The sequence below is a fragment of the Anabrus simplex genome, chromosome 3 (genome assembly GCF_040414725.1).
Source record: "Anabrus simplex isolate iqAnaSimp1 chromosome 3, ASM4041472v1, whole genome shotgun sequence".
NCBI lineage: Eukaryota > Metazoa > Arthropoda > Insecta > Orthoptera > Tettigoniidae > Anabrus > Anabrus simplex.
Genome location: NC_090267.1, coordinates 133,553,013 through 133,570,692, shown reverse-complemented (window position 1 = coordinate 133,570,692; position 17,680 = coordinate 133,553,013). Strand labels below are relative to the sequence as shown.

At 39.8% G+C, this 17,680-nt stretch overlaps 1 protein-coding gene across 1 annotated transcript in view; it reads right to left on the bottom strand.

Moving 5' to 3' along the window:
- Positions 1-17,680, bottom strand: part of CCT2 (chaperonin containing TCP1 subunit 2) — a 181,603-nt gene that overhangs the window by 86,008 nt on the left and 77,915 nt on the right. Inside the window, exon 4 of the mRNA XM_067142714.2 lies at positions 10,214-10,416. Coding sequence (XP_066998815.1) covers positions 10,214-10,416 — 203 coding nt within the window. The remainder of the gene's footprint in view (positions 1-10,213; positions 10,417-17,680) is intronic.

The following is a 17,680-nucleotide window of genomic DNA, read 5'->3' as shown; positions in this document are numbered from 1 at the left end:
TGACCACTAAGATAGGTAACTGAAAATTAAATTTTTGGCACCTTCCCCTAAACCACCATTTCGAACAGAGTTAATAAAATCATTTATAGCATAGACTGTAGTTCCTTATTCCCTGACTTAACATAAAATTCTGTTTGCTATTTTCTCGTACCTCGACGCTGATATGGACTAAGCAAAAAAAAAAAAAAAAATCAAAATTCATGAATATGTCTGTTATCATAGCCGGTACAGTAAAAATGTATCAGACGTAAATGATAGGAAATTTAATAATATATAACTTTAGTTATGTAGTATTTATCGCTAGGGCCAATAATAACAAATATTTGAGAATTAAATTTTACGCCTTCCCCTAAACTACCATTTCACTCAGCGTGAATAAAATTATTTATGGCCTAGATTGTAGCGACTTATTCCCCGACGTTATATACCGATTTTCATTAAATTCACTTCAGCCATTTTCTTGTCATGAGCCTGCGTACGTACATGCGTACAGACAGACAGAAATTACAGAAAATTAAAACGGGCATTTCCCCTTGTTTCTATGGTCACGACCGGTACGGAAATATCATCTTTAAATTTTGAGCAATGTACAGGCAAAACTGTTATTTTATTTATATTGAGATAAATTAAAATTAGCCAGAATTGTCTCCAGATGGCTCCTAAAATCTCTAGAAAAGTCACTAGTCGTTATCATTAAAATTATGTCATTAAATTACTAAGAAAGCGACTAGTCTCAAGAATCGACCAAAGAGGATGGAATCTACTAGACTGATGTGAACGAACACGAACATAGCATGCGAGAACGATAGATTTACGATCGATATACGCGTCGCGATATACAGGTTTCAATAAACATCGCACAATCGCGCACATTTCTCGCATTAATAAACGTCGATATTTCGTTTGAAAGCGGCCAATGGGCGAAGGAATTCCGGCCACTGGCCTAAAAAAGCTGAAATGGCGGGATTTGAAAACAAATGTTTGAAGTTCACTAGAAAATAGGCTAAAATCGGGAAAAAAGATAGAATAATCGGGAGGTGGAAAAAACTGTCGAAAATCGGGAGTCTCCCGCCTAAATCAGGAAAGTTGGCAGGTATGTATAATGAATCCATTGTTATTATACTTGAAGAATTGCAAAACAGAAGAATGAAGGAAAAGAGAACGGAAACTGAAAACAGTATTAGTACAAAAGCAGAAGTTAGTGACTGTCTACAACACCAAGAGAGACGCTGGGCGATGAGGATGTCACGTCCCAACGCCGGGTTATTACAGAAAATCACAAGTTATTATTCAAGAAACTGTACTGTTACTAATGTACTACATAAGTATTACTTTTCAATAAAATCACTAAGTTATAATGCCAACCTAGACAATTATTCTTATTACCTGGACTTTTGGAGTGCAAATATCCAGGGTAGATTATAAAGAATGATAATATTTGTTCCAGTATATTTTATAATTTTTCCAGTATATGGTTCAAAACTCTAGTATACTTGCAGTATTTCCAATATCATATTAACATACATACATTTCCCACGTCGTTCCAATCTTAAGCGATGGGTCGGTGAACGAGGCTTCTCTACCAGTTTCTGTCTCAACTTCTCTCCTTCTTCAATGCTTACCAAAGTATGTCCTCGCTGTTCAATGTCAATCTTCACCATGTCCTTGTACCCGAGTCTTGGTCGCCCTCTTGGCCTTTTGTTTTCTAGTTTTAAGATCATAAATTTGTTTCGGTAATCTGTTATCTCCAATGCGTCACATATGTCCATACCATCGCAGTCGCTGCTATGTTATTCTGTTCTGCAGTCTTACAACTTGAGCCTGTTTGCAGATTTCCTCATTACAGACTCTGTCCCTCCGTGTTTTACTGATCATGCTACAGACAAATCTCATTTTTGCTGGCTGGATTCTACTAATATCTTTATTTCTCAAGGTCTACGTTTTGCAACCATAGGTCAGGATTGGTATGTAATAGGTTTCATATATGACTCTCTTACATTTTGTTGGTATTTTCTTGTTCCATATTATGTCTATTTTGTACAAGTTGCTACCTTCTGTGGGAAATTTCGTTGTCTATAGAACCAGTATCAGAGATAACATTTTCAAGATATTTGAATTGATGGTTCATCTGTAGCTGTTTCCCCTCCATTTCAATGTGTCCTACTGGTTGTCCGTATCTTTTCCATGACCATAACCTCACTTTTCTCTTGGTTGAAGATGAGTCCATATTCTTTAGCTTATTATTTAAATTCCAGTACTTCCAGTATTTCCATTATCAGTAGACACCCTGCTTGTATGTACTTGATATAGATGTTGATTCCCATACGGAACCTGAAAATATTTCTTCCAAATGGGGAAATTTATAATACCAACATAGTTGGTCCGTTATTGGACACTGGAATGAGTTAGCCGGAAAATTTATATATTTCAGGTTCCCTATGAGAATCAACGTCTATATCATCTGATGACCAGACAAATTTTTGAAAATGAGAAAGCCTCTCATAGTGCACTGGCACTGCCGGTGGCTCCAACTAGCCTAAGGAGTGGCCTCCACGGTATGCACTAGCCATGCGTTTTGGTAGGTGTGCTATTTACTAACAGATGAGCTCAACTTAGCACACTGGGGCGAAATGCTGGCAACCAGGAATGAGTTAGCTGGAAAATTTATAATGTCGAATAACGCACCAACCATATTGGTATTATGCCTTGTACTTGCATGGAAAGTGCCCAACGTCCTTAAAACATCGTGATTTTCCTATGATGAGGGAAGGAAGTCTCTTGCTTCTGTGTGCATTGCAACACAGTACAGTGACCCCCACCCTTGTACGAGTTCTCTCCTTTAAAACCACAAGTCCATTTGGGCTGGGCATTAAAAAAGAAAACAATGCAGTTTCATCGGCATTGACAATATTGTTTGGTGTGTACGAACTGATTAGATGAGTCACGCTTTTTCGCCAACTGAAGGCATCGGCAGTGTTTGTGGATTCAGCTTTTCTGCACACTGCTTGCTACGTGATATTGTGGCATTCCTTAACCCTTTGCAGTCCAATTTTCTGTCATATGTTCCAACAGTCTGGTCCAAATTAATTTTGCACATTTATACCTAGCCAGATTAAACTCTGAATTTTTATTAGTAATTATATTATGATTATGACCGTACATTCTATTGCATAGGAATTAGTTTCTGTAATAATTTTCGTCGTCAGTGCAGGAGTAAAAAAACAATACAAAACGTAATAAAGTGGAGTCATGCAGCTAGGCAGAATCTGCAGTCCTCTAGTTTTCTGACCTGATGAATTATTTATTTATTTATTTATTTATTCCTGACTTACATTTGTGGCGAAGTTAGGGCTCACGGCCCTCTCTTACACTTAACCACTATAAACAGAATTTAAAAATGTAAACATAAAAGTAAGACATAGAAATAGAAATTACTTAGTCTAGGTGGCTCACTATCACGAAATGTTACATTCCGGTAAACACTATTGCCGTTTGCATTCCCATTTGTATGTCCGGAACTATGTCCAGCATCACTATTACTGAAAATTATCAGCCCTGATCTGAGAAGCGTCATCATTGCCGTGTGCCATATACCCTCCTCCAACCCGGCCCATTAGCGTGTCTGCTTGCTTTTGTAGCATTCACTGGAAATTCCTCTTCTGAATATTCGGCAACAGCATATGATGGTCCGGGATCATTCCGCGCTTTTTTACGCACAGGTCCAGTCACTAAAGTTTCACTTGCAATGTTGGAGTTCCCTACACCTTCATCTTCACTTGACAGTTCTCTAAATTCTTTGTCTAATTCAAGTAAATAATCATCGTCACTGCTGTCTAAATAAACGTGCATACGTATTTTTTCTTCATTCACATTTGCCGATTTTATATCGCAAATTCAACCCAGACAATTCGCTTTTACAGATAAACATGCCTAGTACAACATGTGTGCAGCACTACTCACTGTAAACACAGCTGACAGGCCGCAGGTAACCATGACGACACACGGCTACATATATCTCGTATTATACCATGGAAATAACAGAATGGCTTCTTTTGTGCACAAAAATTTGTTCTAGAAACTCCAGAGATATCGATCGACCTCAATAGGTCAAAGAACTTCAATAAATAACTTCTCATGTAGAACGAAACATAATGTCGAGGTGAGCTCGAAGTTGGACCAGTTACAATAAACCAGAAAAGGTTAAAATGCCAAATACAAAAGGATTACGATTTCATTTGAACTTCGCAAACATGAAGCACACTGTAGACAATGAAGTGAAAGTGCGGAAGATGCGTTCTTTCATGACACGGAGAAATTTTGAATTTAAATTACTCTGTCAAATACTTTTTTTTTTTCAACATGTAAAGGCAGTTTCGAATTAAGTCTGAAATTCGATAATGGGCCATTGTTCTTCGAATTACGAATCATCCGTATTTAGAATTAAACAATTTAAACAACATGCAAAACCGTACCTCATGTTTCCGGGAACGAGCGCTGCATCAAGTTAGGCAAGATTTTGAATTAACCGATTTCAAATTATTGACGTTCTACTGTAATAAACCTTGAAAGGAAATAATGCTGGTTCCATCTTATTCAATACTAACCAAATTCTTAAAATCTTGAAATTATTATTAACAACATTTACATTTTTGATTCATGCCTCTTTCTTTTTTATAGGACTTATTCAGCCAATACACAATGACAAAAAGAATTGATACATGATTAAAACATTTATGTAAACATTGGACATTGCACATAAGAGTCATACTATTTGTTCATTACATTAAAACAAATGATCACTAGAAAATTTTCTCCATAAAATAGTCTTCTTATGAGTGAACTGTCCGACTAATATAATGACTAGATGAATAAAAATGCTAACAGTGTACATTATTACAGTGTCCACTAAAAACTTGTGAATCATTAGATGGACATTATCTTATTACGCTCTTATGTTAAAAGGTTCCCCAGAAACTTCTAAAATCTTTGATCCAAATTTAAAATGCAGAGATAATATCAGCCAACACGGAACAACGTAAACATTATATAGATAAAACTAGTAGCGCTCATAAAAGAAATTCCATGTTGTCATGCGGATCTGTTTACTTTAACCTGCTCACATGTACACTGTAACAAAGCTGGAAGACTCAACTGAACACAAGAATATACCATCATTAACATGCAAACTTAAGATCAAATAAAAGGGCTCTAAGACAAACAAGCTGAAAATGTGATCATCCCCTGAGACAATGCACAAGCCAGACACATTCAACTCTTGGATATTCAATCAGCTGTCTTTGAAGATACCTGTTGGGCAACTCGCAATTGCCTATCAACCCAGGGAAAACAATACTTAATAGAGTAGTCCAAGCTGTAGAATTTACCGACAATGTAATCATTATTGTATTTAAAAAAAAACACCTTATAGAAATTATACCATGTTACAAAATATGGCACAAAATCTAAGGCTAAAAGTATTTGTAAACAAAACTAAATGAGGATGAAAATTCTGAAAGAGTTGCAAGAAACAATACTGCAAGTTTAAATGAAAAGGAATTCATAAGAGTTGAAGTTGTAAAAGGATCATGAATAACTGCGGATAAGAAAAGAGCAGAATAAGAACTGTGACCTACATTTATGTATGGTTCAAAGGGCTGAATGATGACTTAAGAGAAGAAGGTTGGCTTTTAAGGTGGGAAGGATATTTGGGGCAGCGAAATATGAAGATGGCTGGAGGATGAGGACAAATACAGAACTGCTAGAACTGTTTGGGCAGCCCAACAATTTGGTAAAAGTTAAGTGAGTGAATCAGTGCAGATATGACTAGTGACACACTGTTTTGGTCAGTTACAGAAATAATATATGAGCATTTCAGGTACATGCATGTTTTGTGATAATTAAATGGGCAGAAAATACCTGATAAATCCAATCAAGAGAATATTTACTGGAAAAACTGATATGAGAAGAAGTAGATCCATAAGAAGATGAACTGAAGTCATGGAAGAAGACCTCCAACAATCAGGCATGAAAGCCTGGAGAGGAAGAACTAAAGAGCAAGATCTGTGGAGACAGGTGACTGAGGGGGCCAAGGTTCTACATGGACTAGTGCTGACTAATGTGAAATGAGGATCTTGGGCAACAATTGGAATACTAAGAAACCACCCGATGATACCCCAAGTGCTCCCTGTTGATCAACATCAGAAACTCACTTATAATTTTGAAGGTCAGGCCATCAGAAGATAGTTTCTCTTAAAGCATCTTGGGTTCTAAGACAAGACCTGAAATGTGATCACTCTCATGACTCAAAATGGAATCCTTCACTCTTTGGACAAATGCTTTAACCACTCCACTAGGATAACCAATGCAACCAGAGTCATACTAATCTCTATATGTTCAAAGCTACTGACATGTAGGGATCAAAACAGGATATTCCATGAACAGTCTGCTACTGAGGTCAGCCAACAAAGTAATGGATGTTAAAATTCATCACAATATGTGAGAACACTGGATATATTTTAATTATTCGAGGAAAGTTGAAAAAATCTTTTTATATCAGTCCTTCACCTAAAATAGTCGTCGTACCCGTGAAAACCAAAATGTGAAATGTATCGCCTTAGAATATTGGCCACAAAGGTGAAGATGATGCTTGTTGTTTAGTTTTGCTAGTTGCTTTACGTCGCACCGACACAGATAGGTCTTATGGCGACGATGGGACAGGGAAGGGCTAGGAGCGGGAAGGAAGCAGCCGTGGCCTTAATTAAGGTACAGCCCCAGCATTTGCCTGGTGTGAAAATGGGAAACCACAGAAAACAATTTTCAGGGCTGCCAACAGTGGGGTTCGAACCTACTATCTCCCGAATACTGGATACGGGCCGCTTGTTGTTTAAAGGGGCCTAACATCTAGGTCATCAACCCCTAATGGTACGAAATGAGATGAAAAGTAATGACAATTTAAAAGTCCAAAATCCTCACTGATCAGAATTCAAAACGTGAAGACAAAGAATGAATGGATGGATATGAATTTAAAACAATCAGTGGATCCGACCCGCAATGCCTCATATTCACAGAAACTGACATAAAACAATAGTATTACTAACCAAGGGACTGCTTCTATAGCATAATACTGAACCGATGATGCTAGTACTCTAGAGGAGTCCAAAATCCAACTCATCAGCCCCTCATAATGGTACTTATCGCTAGGAAAGTAGAACCATGGTATTTGTCATCTTGGGGTACTAATCAAAAGTAGCGCGGACTTGCGGTATTCCACACATTATGGTACTACCCACACGTAATTAAATTCGCACATGTAGTACATTTACAGGCAACGCAAACCTATGGTGTTCATCACATAGGTGTACTAACCACAGGGACTCACACTAACCTGTGGCGTTTCTCATATAGTGGGTACTAATCATAAACCGAACCAAAAAACCATGGTGTCACTCCTAAGTGGTACTAATCACAGGTACTGCAAAAGCTGGCAACGCACTCTACTGCTACTAATCACAAACCTATATCGTACCTAACAGAGTGGTACTAAGTGCAAGTAAAAGCGACCCATGATGTTCCCTGCGTGGTGGTACAAATTACAAGTAGTTTCATGGTTCTAATTTGATCATCCCTTGGTCGCCCATTTTAGTCGCCACTTATGACAGGCAGGGGATAACGTGGGTGTATTCTTCGTCTGCGTCCCTCAGACGCCACAAAGGTTCCGTCATCAAAGTTTCAATATTGTGTAACACCAAAGAAAAAGAATTATCACTCTTATGATGCATGAACTGCGGATTAGTATTTCTCCAGCAACATCGCCACATACCTGTATTCAGAGGTGCAACAACAAACACAAAACATGTGTACCCGAAACACTCCTAAAATATCTCTGTTCCAGACTGGAATAGGGCGTCACAAGTCAGATTTGAGCTGATTCACTTAATGAACTTAAGTAGAGCAGTTACCAGTGGTATTTCCTAAAGGATGATAACAGGAAGTTGTGCAGTATTTGTAATGCCAGGTTTCACAATTTGAAGGCTGCTACTTGACATCTTTATTTCTCCTGGGACAGTGTGATAAATCCAGAAAGTGGGTGCATCAAATGAGGATATGAAATAGGGTCATTGAGCAGTATGTAGAAATGAAGTCATATAGAGAAAATTATAAACATAAAAAGGAACACACAAAACGATAAACATAATGACTGGTCAGTGTGGGAGGAAGGAGAAACAGAATGAGTAAAGTACTGAATAGGTGGACCTTCCTTTAATTCTTATAATTGTGAATATTTGTCAATACGGATCATAATGAAATTCGTACTTTACGATGTATTTTATGAACAAGTGCAAGCAGCTGTGGATAAGATGTGCAGACAAGATGTGTTACTTCTGACTGAAGATTAGATGCCAAAGTTGGGAAAGGTAAATGCCAAAGTTGGGAAAGGTAAAGAGGAAAATGTTGTGGACCTCTATGGCTTAGGTGATTGAAATGAAGCTGGAGAGCAGCTTATCAGTTTCTGTGAATCTAATAACCTAGCAGTGGGAAGGAAGCAGCCATGGCCTTAAGGCCTAGTGTGAAAATGGAAAACCACGGAAAACCATCCTCAGGGCTGCCGACAGTGGGGTTCGAACCCACTATCCCCCAAATGCTGGATACTGGCCATAATTAAGCGACTGCAGCTATCGAGCTTGGTCAAGTCAAACTGAAAAGGAATATCAAGGTAATCCAACACCCAAGATAAAACATCCTTCAGTGTAGTGTACTTATCGTTCTGCAATGCGATTTTATTTGATGGAAATAAATATCACACGAGAACACGTTCACTTTCTTATATAAGTTAAGTTACTTTACTGTCACTGTAAGTCACAACACACAATTACACACAGTAGCAAATGACACTACAGCACTTAATAATGGAGTATCCTGAAGTCAATTTTGACAAGTACAGATATCAACAACACTGACTCACGCACTATAACATGCACTCTCTTGAACTCGCCGATTCCACCTCGGAGCCTAACAGTTACTCGCAGTTCATCACTTGCCTTCGAGTCCAACCTGACTCCGAGTCCAACATTGACTGTCTCACTGACCGACAGCTCGATATATATACTGTTCGATCAACCATCTAGAATTATCATTTCTGGAAGGGTTCTTACAACACTCTAGTGGAACACACTCGCAACATCGATCGACCAGCTAGCTGAATGGAGTACTTGAGCTTTCATTTACTGTTTACCAATAAACACAGAAATTTCTCGAACATTCCTAATGTCTCTACATGTATCTGGATAATAAACTTTACAGTAAGTTTCCAGAACCCTTCATATATACCAAATTATAGTACGATAAATTGAATATACGAACATTATAGAGTTTTCTACCGCTTTCGATTATATAGATTTTGAGGTTAAACTTATACACATATGTATTTGAGGTTATACAAATTTTATAATACATATGTACAGGGAAACCATGTATTAGTCATGTTTAACATTTAATAAAAGATAATTTAGCATTTAATAAACTATAATTAAAATATATTAAACACAACAATTGAAGGTTTCTCACCGGTTACGATGTCGTACCTACGACATACTGGTGATGCTAATGACATAGGAAATGCTGCCGATGCCGCCTTTCAGCAAAAGAGAATCCAAAGTTGTAAGGACAGATTCATTGTTGGGACATAGAATGTGCAGAGTATGTATCAAGGTAAGTTAGAAATTGTAAAAAAAGAGACGACTCGCTTGAATATTGATATTTTAGGTATTACCAAGTTATGATGGACTGGAATGGGTCATTTCAAACCAGAATATATTACTCAGGACATGAGGAACAGAAAGAGCATGGTGCGGCTTATGTAATCAACCAGCAAACTGCTAGAACTGTTCTGGGTTATTATGTAATCAGTAATTCAGTGATGTCCATGACATTCCAAGTGCAACCTCTCAATATGACCATAATACCGGTATATGTCCCAACAACTGAGGCTGAAAATGATGATGTATTTATGACAATTATAAGAATTAAAGGAAGGCTGAACTAGTCAATATAAAAAAGAATATGAAAAAAAAAAAAAAAAGTCGGGATCTGAGCCAAAGATAATCCCGGCAGCAGCACGTTAACCACTAGAACAGTGATCTGAAAAGTGGACCTTCAAAATAATTCCTGTCAATAAATTCTAAATTTAATAATATAATGCAATAACTTTCTTCACCTTCATCCAAGAAGGAATCCTCCATAGTTCCTCCAGTCTTCTTGATAATCTGGATGGCAGAAAGAGTGCCAGATCCTTTCAGTCGCAGTACTGCATCTACTGCTAACTTGGCAAAGTGTTCCTTGTGCTGAGATAAAATCTTGGAGCTAAGGGTAGTTCGAGCAATGTTGAGAAGATCTTCATGAAATCGTGCTGTATCAGCACTAGAAAGGAAAAAAATAAACAAATAGTTTAGACAAATAAGAGAGCCTTCTTAATAAACTTGACTGGGGCCAAAATAGAACAGATCCGGTGAGTGAGTCGTCAATAATAATAATAATAATAATAATAATAATAATAATAATAATGACGAGTGGCCTCCAAAGAGGCCTGGTGCAGGTCTCCCGACTTGATGCTGTATAGGCAACCTGCGTGTCTGAAGATGGGGCCCTACCCATGACGAATTCTAATGCTGAAGTAGCACACACACCCAGCCCCTAAGCTATTGGAATTAACCAATGAAGGTTAAAATCTCTGACCCGGCCAGGAATCAAACTCGGGACCCCTTGGGCCAAAGTCCAGCACGCTAACCATTTAACCATAGAGCCCGAAAATGAGTCCCCAAAGTCCAGCACGCTAACCATTTAACCATAGAGCCCGAAAATGAGTCAATCATTTCTAGATGTGGTTACAGAATTATTTTTAATATTTTAAAAGGTTTTAACCATGCAGCAGAAATATAGTGTAGCCTCAAGAAATAAATGCTTTATAAATTGTAAGTCAATATAATATCTCCCACACAAATCTTCCACAAATAGAACTCTTATACCAACTGTACACATTCTAGCATGGAAATAAAGTAGCACAGTATCTCAAGACACTGAGGTAGGACTATAACAAAATAATACCACCGAACTGCTTCAACTAGGCAGCATAGAACACTTACAAAACGGGGGTAGTATGTTATGTTGCTCATTGGCCCAATTGGGTCTGGCATATAATTTCACGCAATAATGACAAAAGTGAGGTACAGAAGTCGAACAAAATTATTTGACAATACAATATATTTCAGTTGATAAATATGCAAGCAACATTTAGTCCAACTCGTTGGCTGAATGGTCAGCGTACTGGCTTTTGGTTCGGAGGGTCCTGGGCTCGATTCCCGGCTGGGTCGGGGATTTTAATCGCTTCTAATTAATTCTTCTGGCTTGTGTTTGTGTCCATCCCAACACTCTCCTCTTCATATTCACACAACATTACCAACCACCACATAAACACGCAATAGTGATTACATCCCACCATACAGGGTTAGCATCAGGAAGGGCATCCGGCTGTAAAACAGGGCCAAATCTACATGTACGACATAGTTCGCACCCACGACCCCACAGGTGTGGGAAAAGTGGTAGAAGAAGAAGTATGCAAGCAACATTTGTGTGCAATGGACAATGAAAACAGACTTAATTCATGAATGAAAATTCCATCCCTACAGTACTCCCAGCATGTACAACACTGACGCAGTGAAAGTAAATGAACAATGACTACTGAAGTGGCCTGTATTTCTCTTACCAAAATGTAAGACAGGGACAAACAAGAGAAACAAAATCTACCACAAAAAGCCACATACAGTGGAACCTCGATTATCTGTTCCTGGACACGATGTTTTCCCGGATTATTCATTCAAATTACGTGGTCCCGTAAGCATCCTAATTAAATCACGTTCTAAAAATTCCTGCATTATCCGTTCCTTGAAGAAACGATTTTCTGGATCAACCGTCCCATCAACACTAAATCCTCAATCAAGCATTTTTCAGGATCTAACGAAACGACGGCTGATGATGACGCAGACGGCAATCGAAACTAGTTCTGATTGAAATATATGTTGTAATTTAATCTAAACAACAGTTTTTATGTATTGAATAAGGTGGATTCAAATTATAATAAAAGTTGTAATCTTAGTTCAATACGGACAAACAATGAAATTTATTAATTTAACTTCAGCTCTTCTTGAAGACGGAACAAGTTTTTTTTTTTCTTCTAGGGGCTTTACGCCACACCGACACAGATAGGTCTTATGGCGACGATGGGATAGGAAAGGCCTAAGAGTTGGAAGGAAGTGGCCGTGGCCTTAATTAAGGTACAGCCTCAGCAATTGCCTGGTGTGAAAATGGGAAACCACGGAAAACCATCTTCAGGGCTGCCGATAGTGGGATTCGAACCTACTATCTCCCGGATGCAAGCTCACAGCCACGCGCCTCTACGCGCACGGCCAACTCGCCCGGTTGGAACATGTTTTGTCAAATGTTCGTACCTGTAAAACGTCCGCATTATGTCCAGGGTTAGATGTTTATATGTTTACCTTTTTCGACCGTATCGCCGAGCAGGTTCTCAAACTTCTCTTTTAGCACTATATAGTCAGTGTGGGCTTACAGGAAGGAATCGAAATTGCTCCTCCTTAACACAAATCTAGTATTTTAATATTATCGTATATGATTATATTATCGAGACCAGAACTGATGTTGCACCTTACATATGTACAGTACATAAAGCCATGAGAGGTCTTTGGATCTCCTAGTACTGTTTTGGTCCTAATAGAAGACTGGGAATTTTATGTTTTTGTGTTAAAATGTCATAAAACAGCAGTTTTTTTTATTTGTTACATTTAAAAAGTTTGTATCATTTTCCACTCGTACTAACTTACGCAGTGAGTGCACTTCCCAGCTGAGCTCAAGGTCACAAATAACCGTAATATCTGAAGTTTTGATATTTTTTCTTTTTCCAATTCGATTGTGATTAGTGATGGGCAGAATTCAATATAATGCATTCGAGAACTTTTGAGAATTGATATTTACATTCGAAACCATATTCTCGATTTCAACATAACCTTTAAAAGTCAATGTATAGGCCTAATTTACGCGGCACAAGATTTACAGAAACTAACTTATGAACAGTGTACCGGTCTCCAAATGACAATGGAAGATTAAGAAAAGAAGGGATTTTGCCATCATGTTGGACGCTTTTGTATTTAATGTGCTTTATTTTATTAGAGAATTAAAACTACTTGTAGATGATTGGCTTGGCGTTATTAGTTATTCGAAGAGGTTGGCTGATCAAAAGTTGCTGAAATGAAAGAAGTTTTCACGGAAAACTGATGAAGTTTCCCCGGTAAAACTTAATATAAAGTATCGATATTTTAAACTTGCGTACCGGTAATCAAGGTTTGAAGCCAGTCCCGCGGTCTAACTTGCCTGCCTCTCACCCGGAGGGCCCGGGTTCAATTCCCGGCCAGGTCAGGCATTTTTACCTGGATGTAAGGGCTGGTTCCAGGTCCATTCAGCCTACGTGATTACCTTTAATTGAGGAGTTATCTAATGGCGAGGTGACGACCCCAGTCTAGAGAGCCAGGAATTACGGTCGTGAGGATTCGTCACACTGACCAGGCGTTACCTCGTAATCTGCAGGCCTTCGGGCTGAGCAGCGGTCGCTTGGCAGGTGAAGGCCCATTGGGGCTGCACTTTAGTTTGTTTTAGGAGTGTTAGTAAGATTATAACTATCCATATTTCATTTCTGTGATTTTAGCCAAATTGTTGGTTTTCATTCATTCCCGGATTTTCTGTTTTCCCGTGTTGTACTTTTTTTTTTGTGTTCCCTCCTAAAAATAGAAAATCAAGGTTCCATCGTAATCCCAAAGCCAGATTGGGTCACAAGATTAATTTTAAATCAATGTAATAAAAAAAGTAAATGTGCTGGCCTGATTAGCACGACAGCTGTGAGCCCCAGTATTTTAAAATATTTGCCTCGATTATGGTTTATTAGAAATATACTGCACATACAGGATAAAATAAGAAGTAACATATTTCATTACAAGAAATTAAATTCACATATTGGTTCCATATTGACTGTAGTAATCTAATATAAAAATATAAAAATTTGCACCATTTCAATACATTATAATACAGATTAATTAATAAACATTACATAATATTGTATACATGGTTTTTTTTTGCTAGTTGCTTTACGTCGCACCGACACAGATAGGTCTTATGGCGATGATGGGACAGGAAAGGGCTAGGAGTGGGAAGGAAGCGGCCATGGCCTTAATTAAGGTACAGCCCCAGCACTTGCCTGGTGTGAAAATGGGAAACCACGGAAACCCATTTTCAGGGCTGCCGACAGTGGGGTTCGAACCTACTATCTCCCGAATACTGGAGACCGGCCGCACTTAAGCGACTGCAGCTATTGAGCTCGGTATACATGTTTCAGCTCTACTGAGCTGTCATTGGTACAACTGAGACACAAAATAGTTATCAACTTATTGGATAAAATACCTTTTAACAAATTCATTATTAGTATTCTTAAAATACATGTCTGTTAAAATATGTGATCGAGACAACACAGATAAAATACTATGAAAGTAATACAAAAATGTACAACTTAATTTGTTCCATACATTCCAAATGTTTTAGCTTCAAGATTAACCTTCTTATATTGACACTTTTCTTTGTGAACTACCGTCAATTATTTTAGACAAATGAGGTAAACCACCTAATTAATACAATATAAAATTAGTACTTCCATTTAATTTAATCATGGTACTAGTTTCGGACTACTGATATTCGGCCATCATTTTAACTGTCAATATGGGATTGAATATTATCTGACGATTGTTCTTGGTGGTGGTCTGGGACAGGGTCTTCAAAATATTGCCATGAGCTTCATGGGTGGTGGAGAGTCATGAATTAGGATGTAGTGTGCCCTACTGCTACTGCTCGACATCATCTTAGCATCGCATTTGGCTAGTATTATTTAGGGAAACCTTGCAAATCATAAAGCAGAGTGTGGGCGCAACAAATGGAAGGAGGCAGAGCGCATGCCTGACAGCTCTACTTGAAGATGGAAAGAGTTTTTTCAATTGTTCATACTTGTAAAATACACTGACTGACAGAGCAAATGCAACATCAAGAAGGAGTGGTTCGAAAGGGATGAAAGTTGGGGAAAAAACAGAGACGGCACGGACGAATAATTGATGTTTATTTCAAACCGATATGCAGGTTACACAATGCGCACGGCATCGACTCAGTAGGATGTAGGACCACCGCGAGCGGCGATGCACGCAGAAACACGTCGAGGTACAGAGTCAATAAGAGTGCGGATGGTGTCCTGAGGGATGGTTCTCCATTCTCTGTCAACCATTTGCCACAGTTGGTCGTCCGTACGAGGCTGGGGCAGAGTTTGCAAACGGCGTCCAATGAGATCCCACACGTGTTCGATTGGTGAGAGATCCGGAGAGTACGCTGGCCACGGAAGCATCTGTACACCTCGTAGAACCTGTTAGGAGATGCGAGCAGTGTGTGGGCGGGCATTATCCTGCTGAAACAGAGCATTGGGCAGCCCCTGAAGGTACGGGAGTGCCACCGGCCGCAGCACATGCTACACGTAGCTGTGCACATTTAACGTGCCTTGAATACGCACTAGAGGTGACGTGGAATCATACGCAATAGCGCCCCAAACCATGATGCCGCGTTGTCTAGCGGTAGGGCGCTCCACAGTTACTGCCGGATTTGACCTTTCTCCACGCCGACGCCACACTCGTCTGCGGTGACTATCACTGACAGAACAGAAGCGTGACTCATCGGAGAACACGACGTTCCGCCATTCCCTCATCCAAGTCGCTCTAGCCCGGCACCATGCCAGGCGTGCACTTCTATGCTGTGGAGTCAATGGTTGTCTTCTGAGCGGACGCCGGGAGTGCAGGCCTCTTTCAACCAATCGACGGGAAATTGTTCTGGTCGATATTGGAACAGCCAGGGTGTCTTGCACATGCTGAAGAATGGCGGTTGACGTGGCGTGCGGGGCTGCCACCGCTTGGCGGCGGATGCGCCGATCCTCGCGTGCTGACGTCACTCGGGCTGCGCCTGGACCCCTCGCACGTGCCACATGTCCCTGCGCCAACCATCTTCGCCACAGGCGCTGCACCGTGGACACATCGCTATGGGTATCGGCTGCGATTTGACGAAGCGACCAACCTGCCCTTCTCAGCCCGATCACCATAGCCCTCGTAAAGTCGTCTGTCTGCTGGAAATGCCTCCGTTGACGGCGGCCTGGCATTCTTAGCTATACACGTGTCCTGTGGCACACGACAACACGTTCTACAATGACTGTCGGCTGAGAAATCACGGTACGAAGTGGGCCATTCACCAACGCCGTGTCCCATTTATCGTTCGCTACGTGCGCAGCACAGCGGCGCATTTCACATCATGAGCATACCTCAGTGACGTCAGTCTACCCTGCAATTGGCATAAAGTTCTGACCACTCCTTCTTGGTGTTGCATTTGCTCTGTCAGTCAGTGTATCTACATTACATACAGGGTTAGATGTTAATCTTAGACATCTTTCGATTGTATCACCAAAAAAGTTTTCGGCACTTAACTCAGGGCACTATATAGTCACTGGGCTTTCAGACAGGAATCAAAATTGCTCCCTCCTAAGACAAATCTCGTATTTTAATATGATCAGATATGTTCTCAAGACCAGAACTGATGTTGCATATAACATACACAAAGCCATGGGAGGCTTTGGGATTGCCTGCTGCTGTTTAGGTCCTTATAAGACAGATTCTTATCTTTACATATTTATGTTAAAATCTATATATATAAAGTAAGAGTTTTGTCTGTACATTGCTCAGAATTTAAAAAGAATAGTATTTCTGTATAGGTAATGTTCACAGTAACAAGGAAATGCACTTTTTTACTTTTCCATCATTTCTGTCTGTCATGGTTCATAGTGTGGGTTACTGTAGTCACGTCCTAGTTCATGAACCATGGGCAATGGCTGAGTGGCCTAGTAAGTGATCCTGAGAGTCGGGATACCAGTTGCTACGGAATGGGAGTGGGCATCTTGGACATATTCTGAATCATGGCCTTCCTTGTGCTCAGGCGGCTAGGGCTATACAATCCACCGAGGTCCCTAACCCATTAGAGGAGAGATCCTCACTTTGACTATGTGCAAGTAGGGTAGCATTCAATTCATGAATTTACCGAGCTCAGAACATTAAAGCAAGCCTCGGACCTATGGGAGTAACTGGGTCCCACTCCCATTTGACAGGGGAGGGACTCCTTGGAAACAACTTGGTGAACGAAATGGAATTCGATGGGGAGCTATCAATATTAATGGGGCTTATGAGAGAAAGGAAGTAGGCCTGGCTGTGTCAGCAAAGATGCATCAGGATGTGCTAGGAGTAAATGATATTTGGGTAAGGGGAGATAATGAGGAAGAAATAGAGAATTATAAAGTGTACTTGTCGGGTGTTAAAAATGGAAGGGCAGAGTCTGGGGTAGGGCTGTTCATTAGGAATACTATTGTACGCAACATAGTTTCTGTTAGGCACGTAAACGAGCGAATGACGTGGGTAGATTTGGCAGTTGGAGGAATTAGGATGAGGTCTGCCTCAGTGTATTCACCATGTGAGGGAGCAGATGAGGATGAAATTGA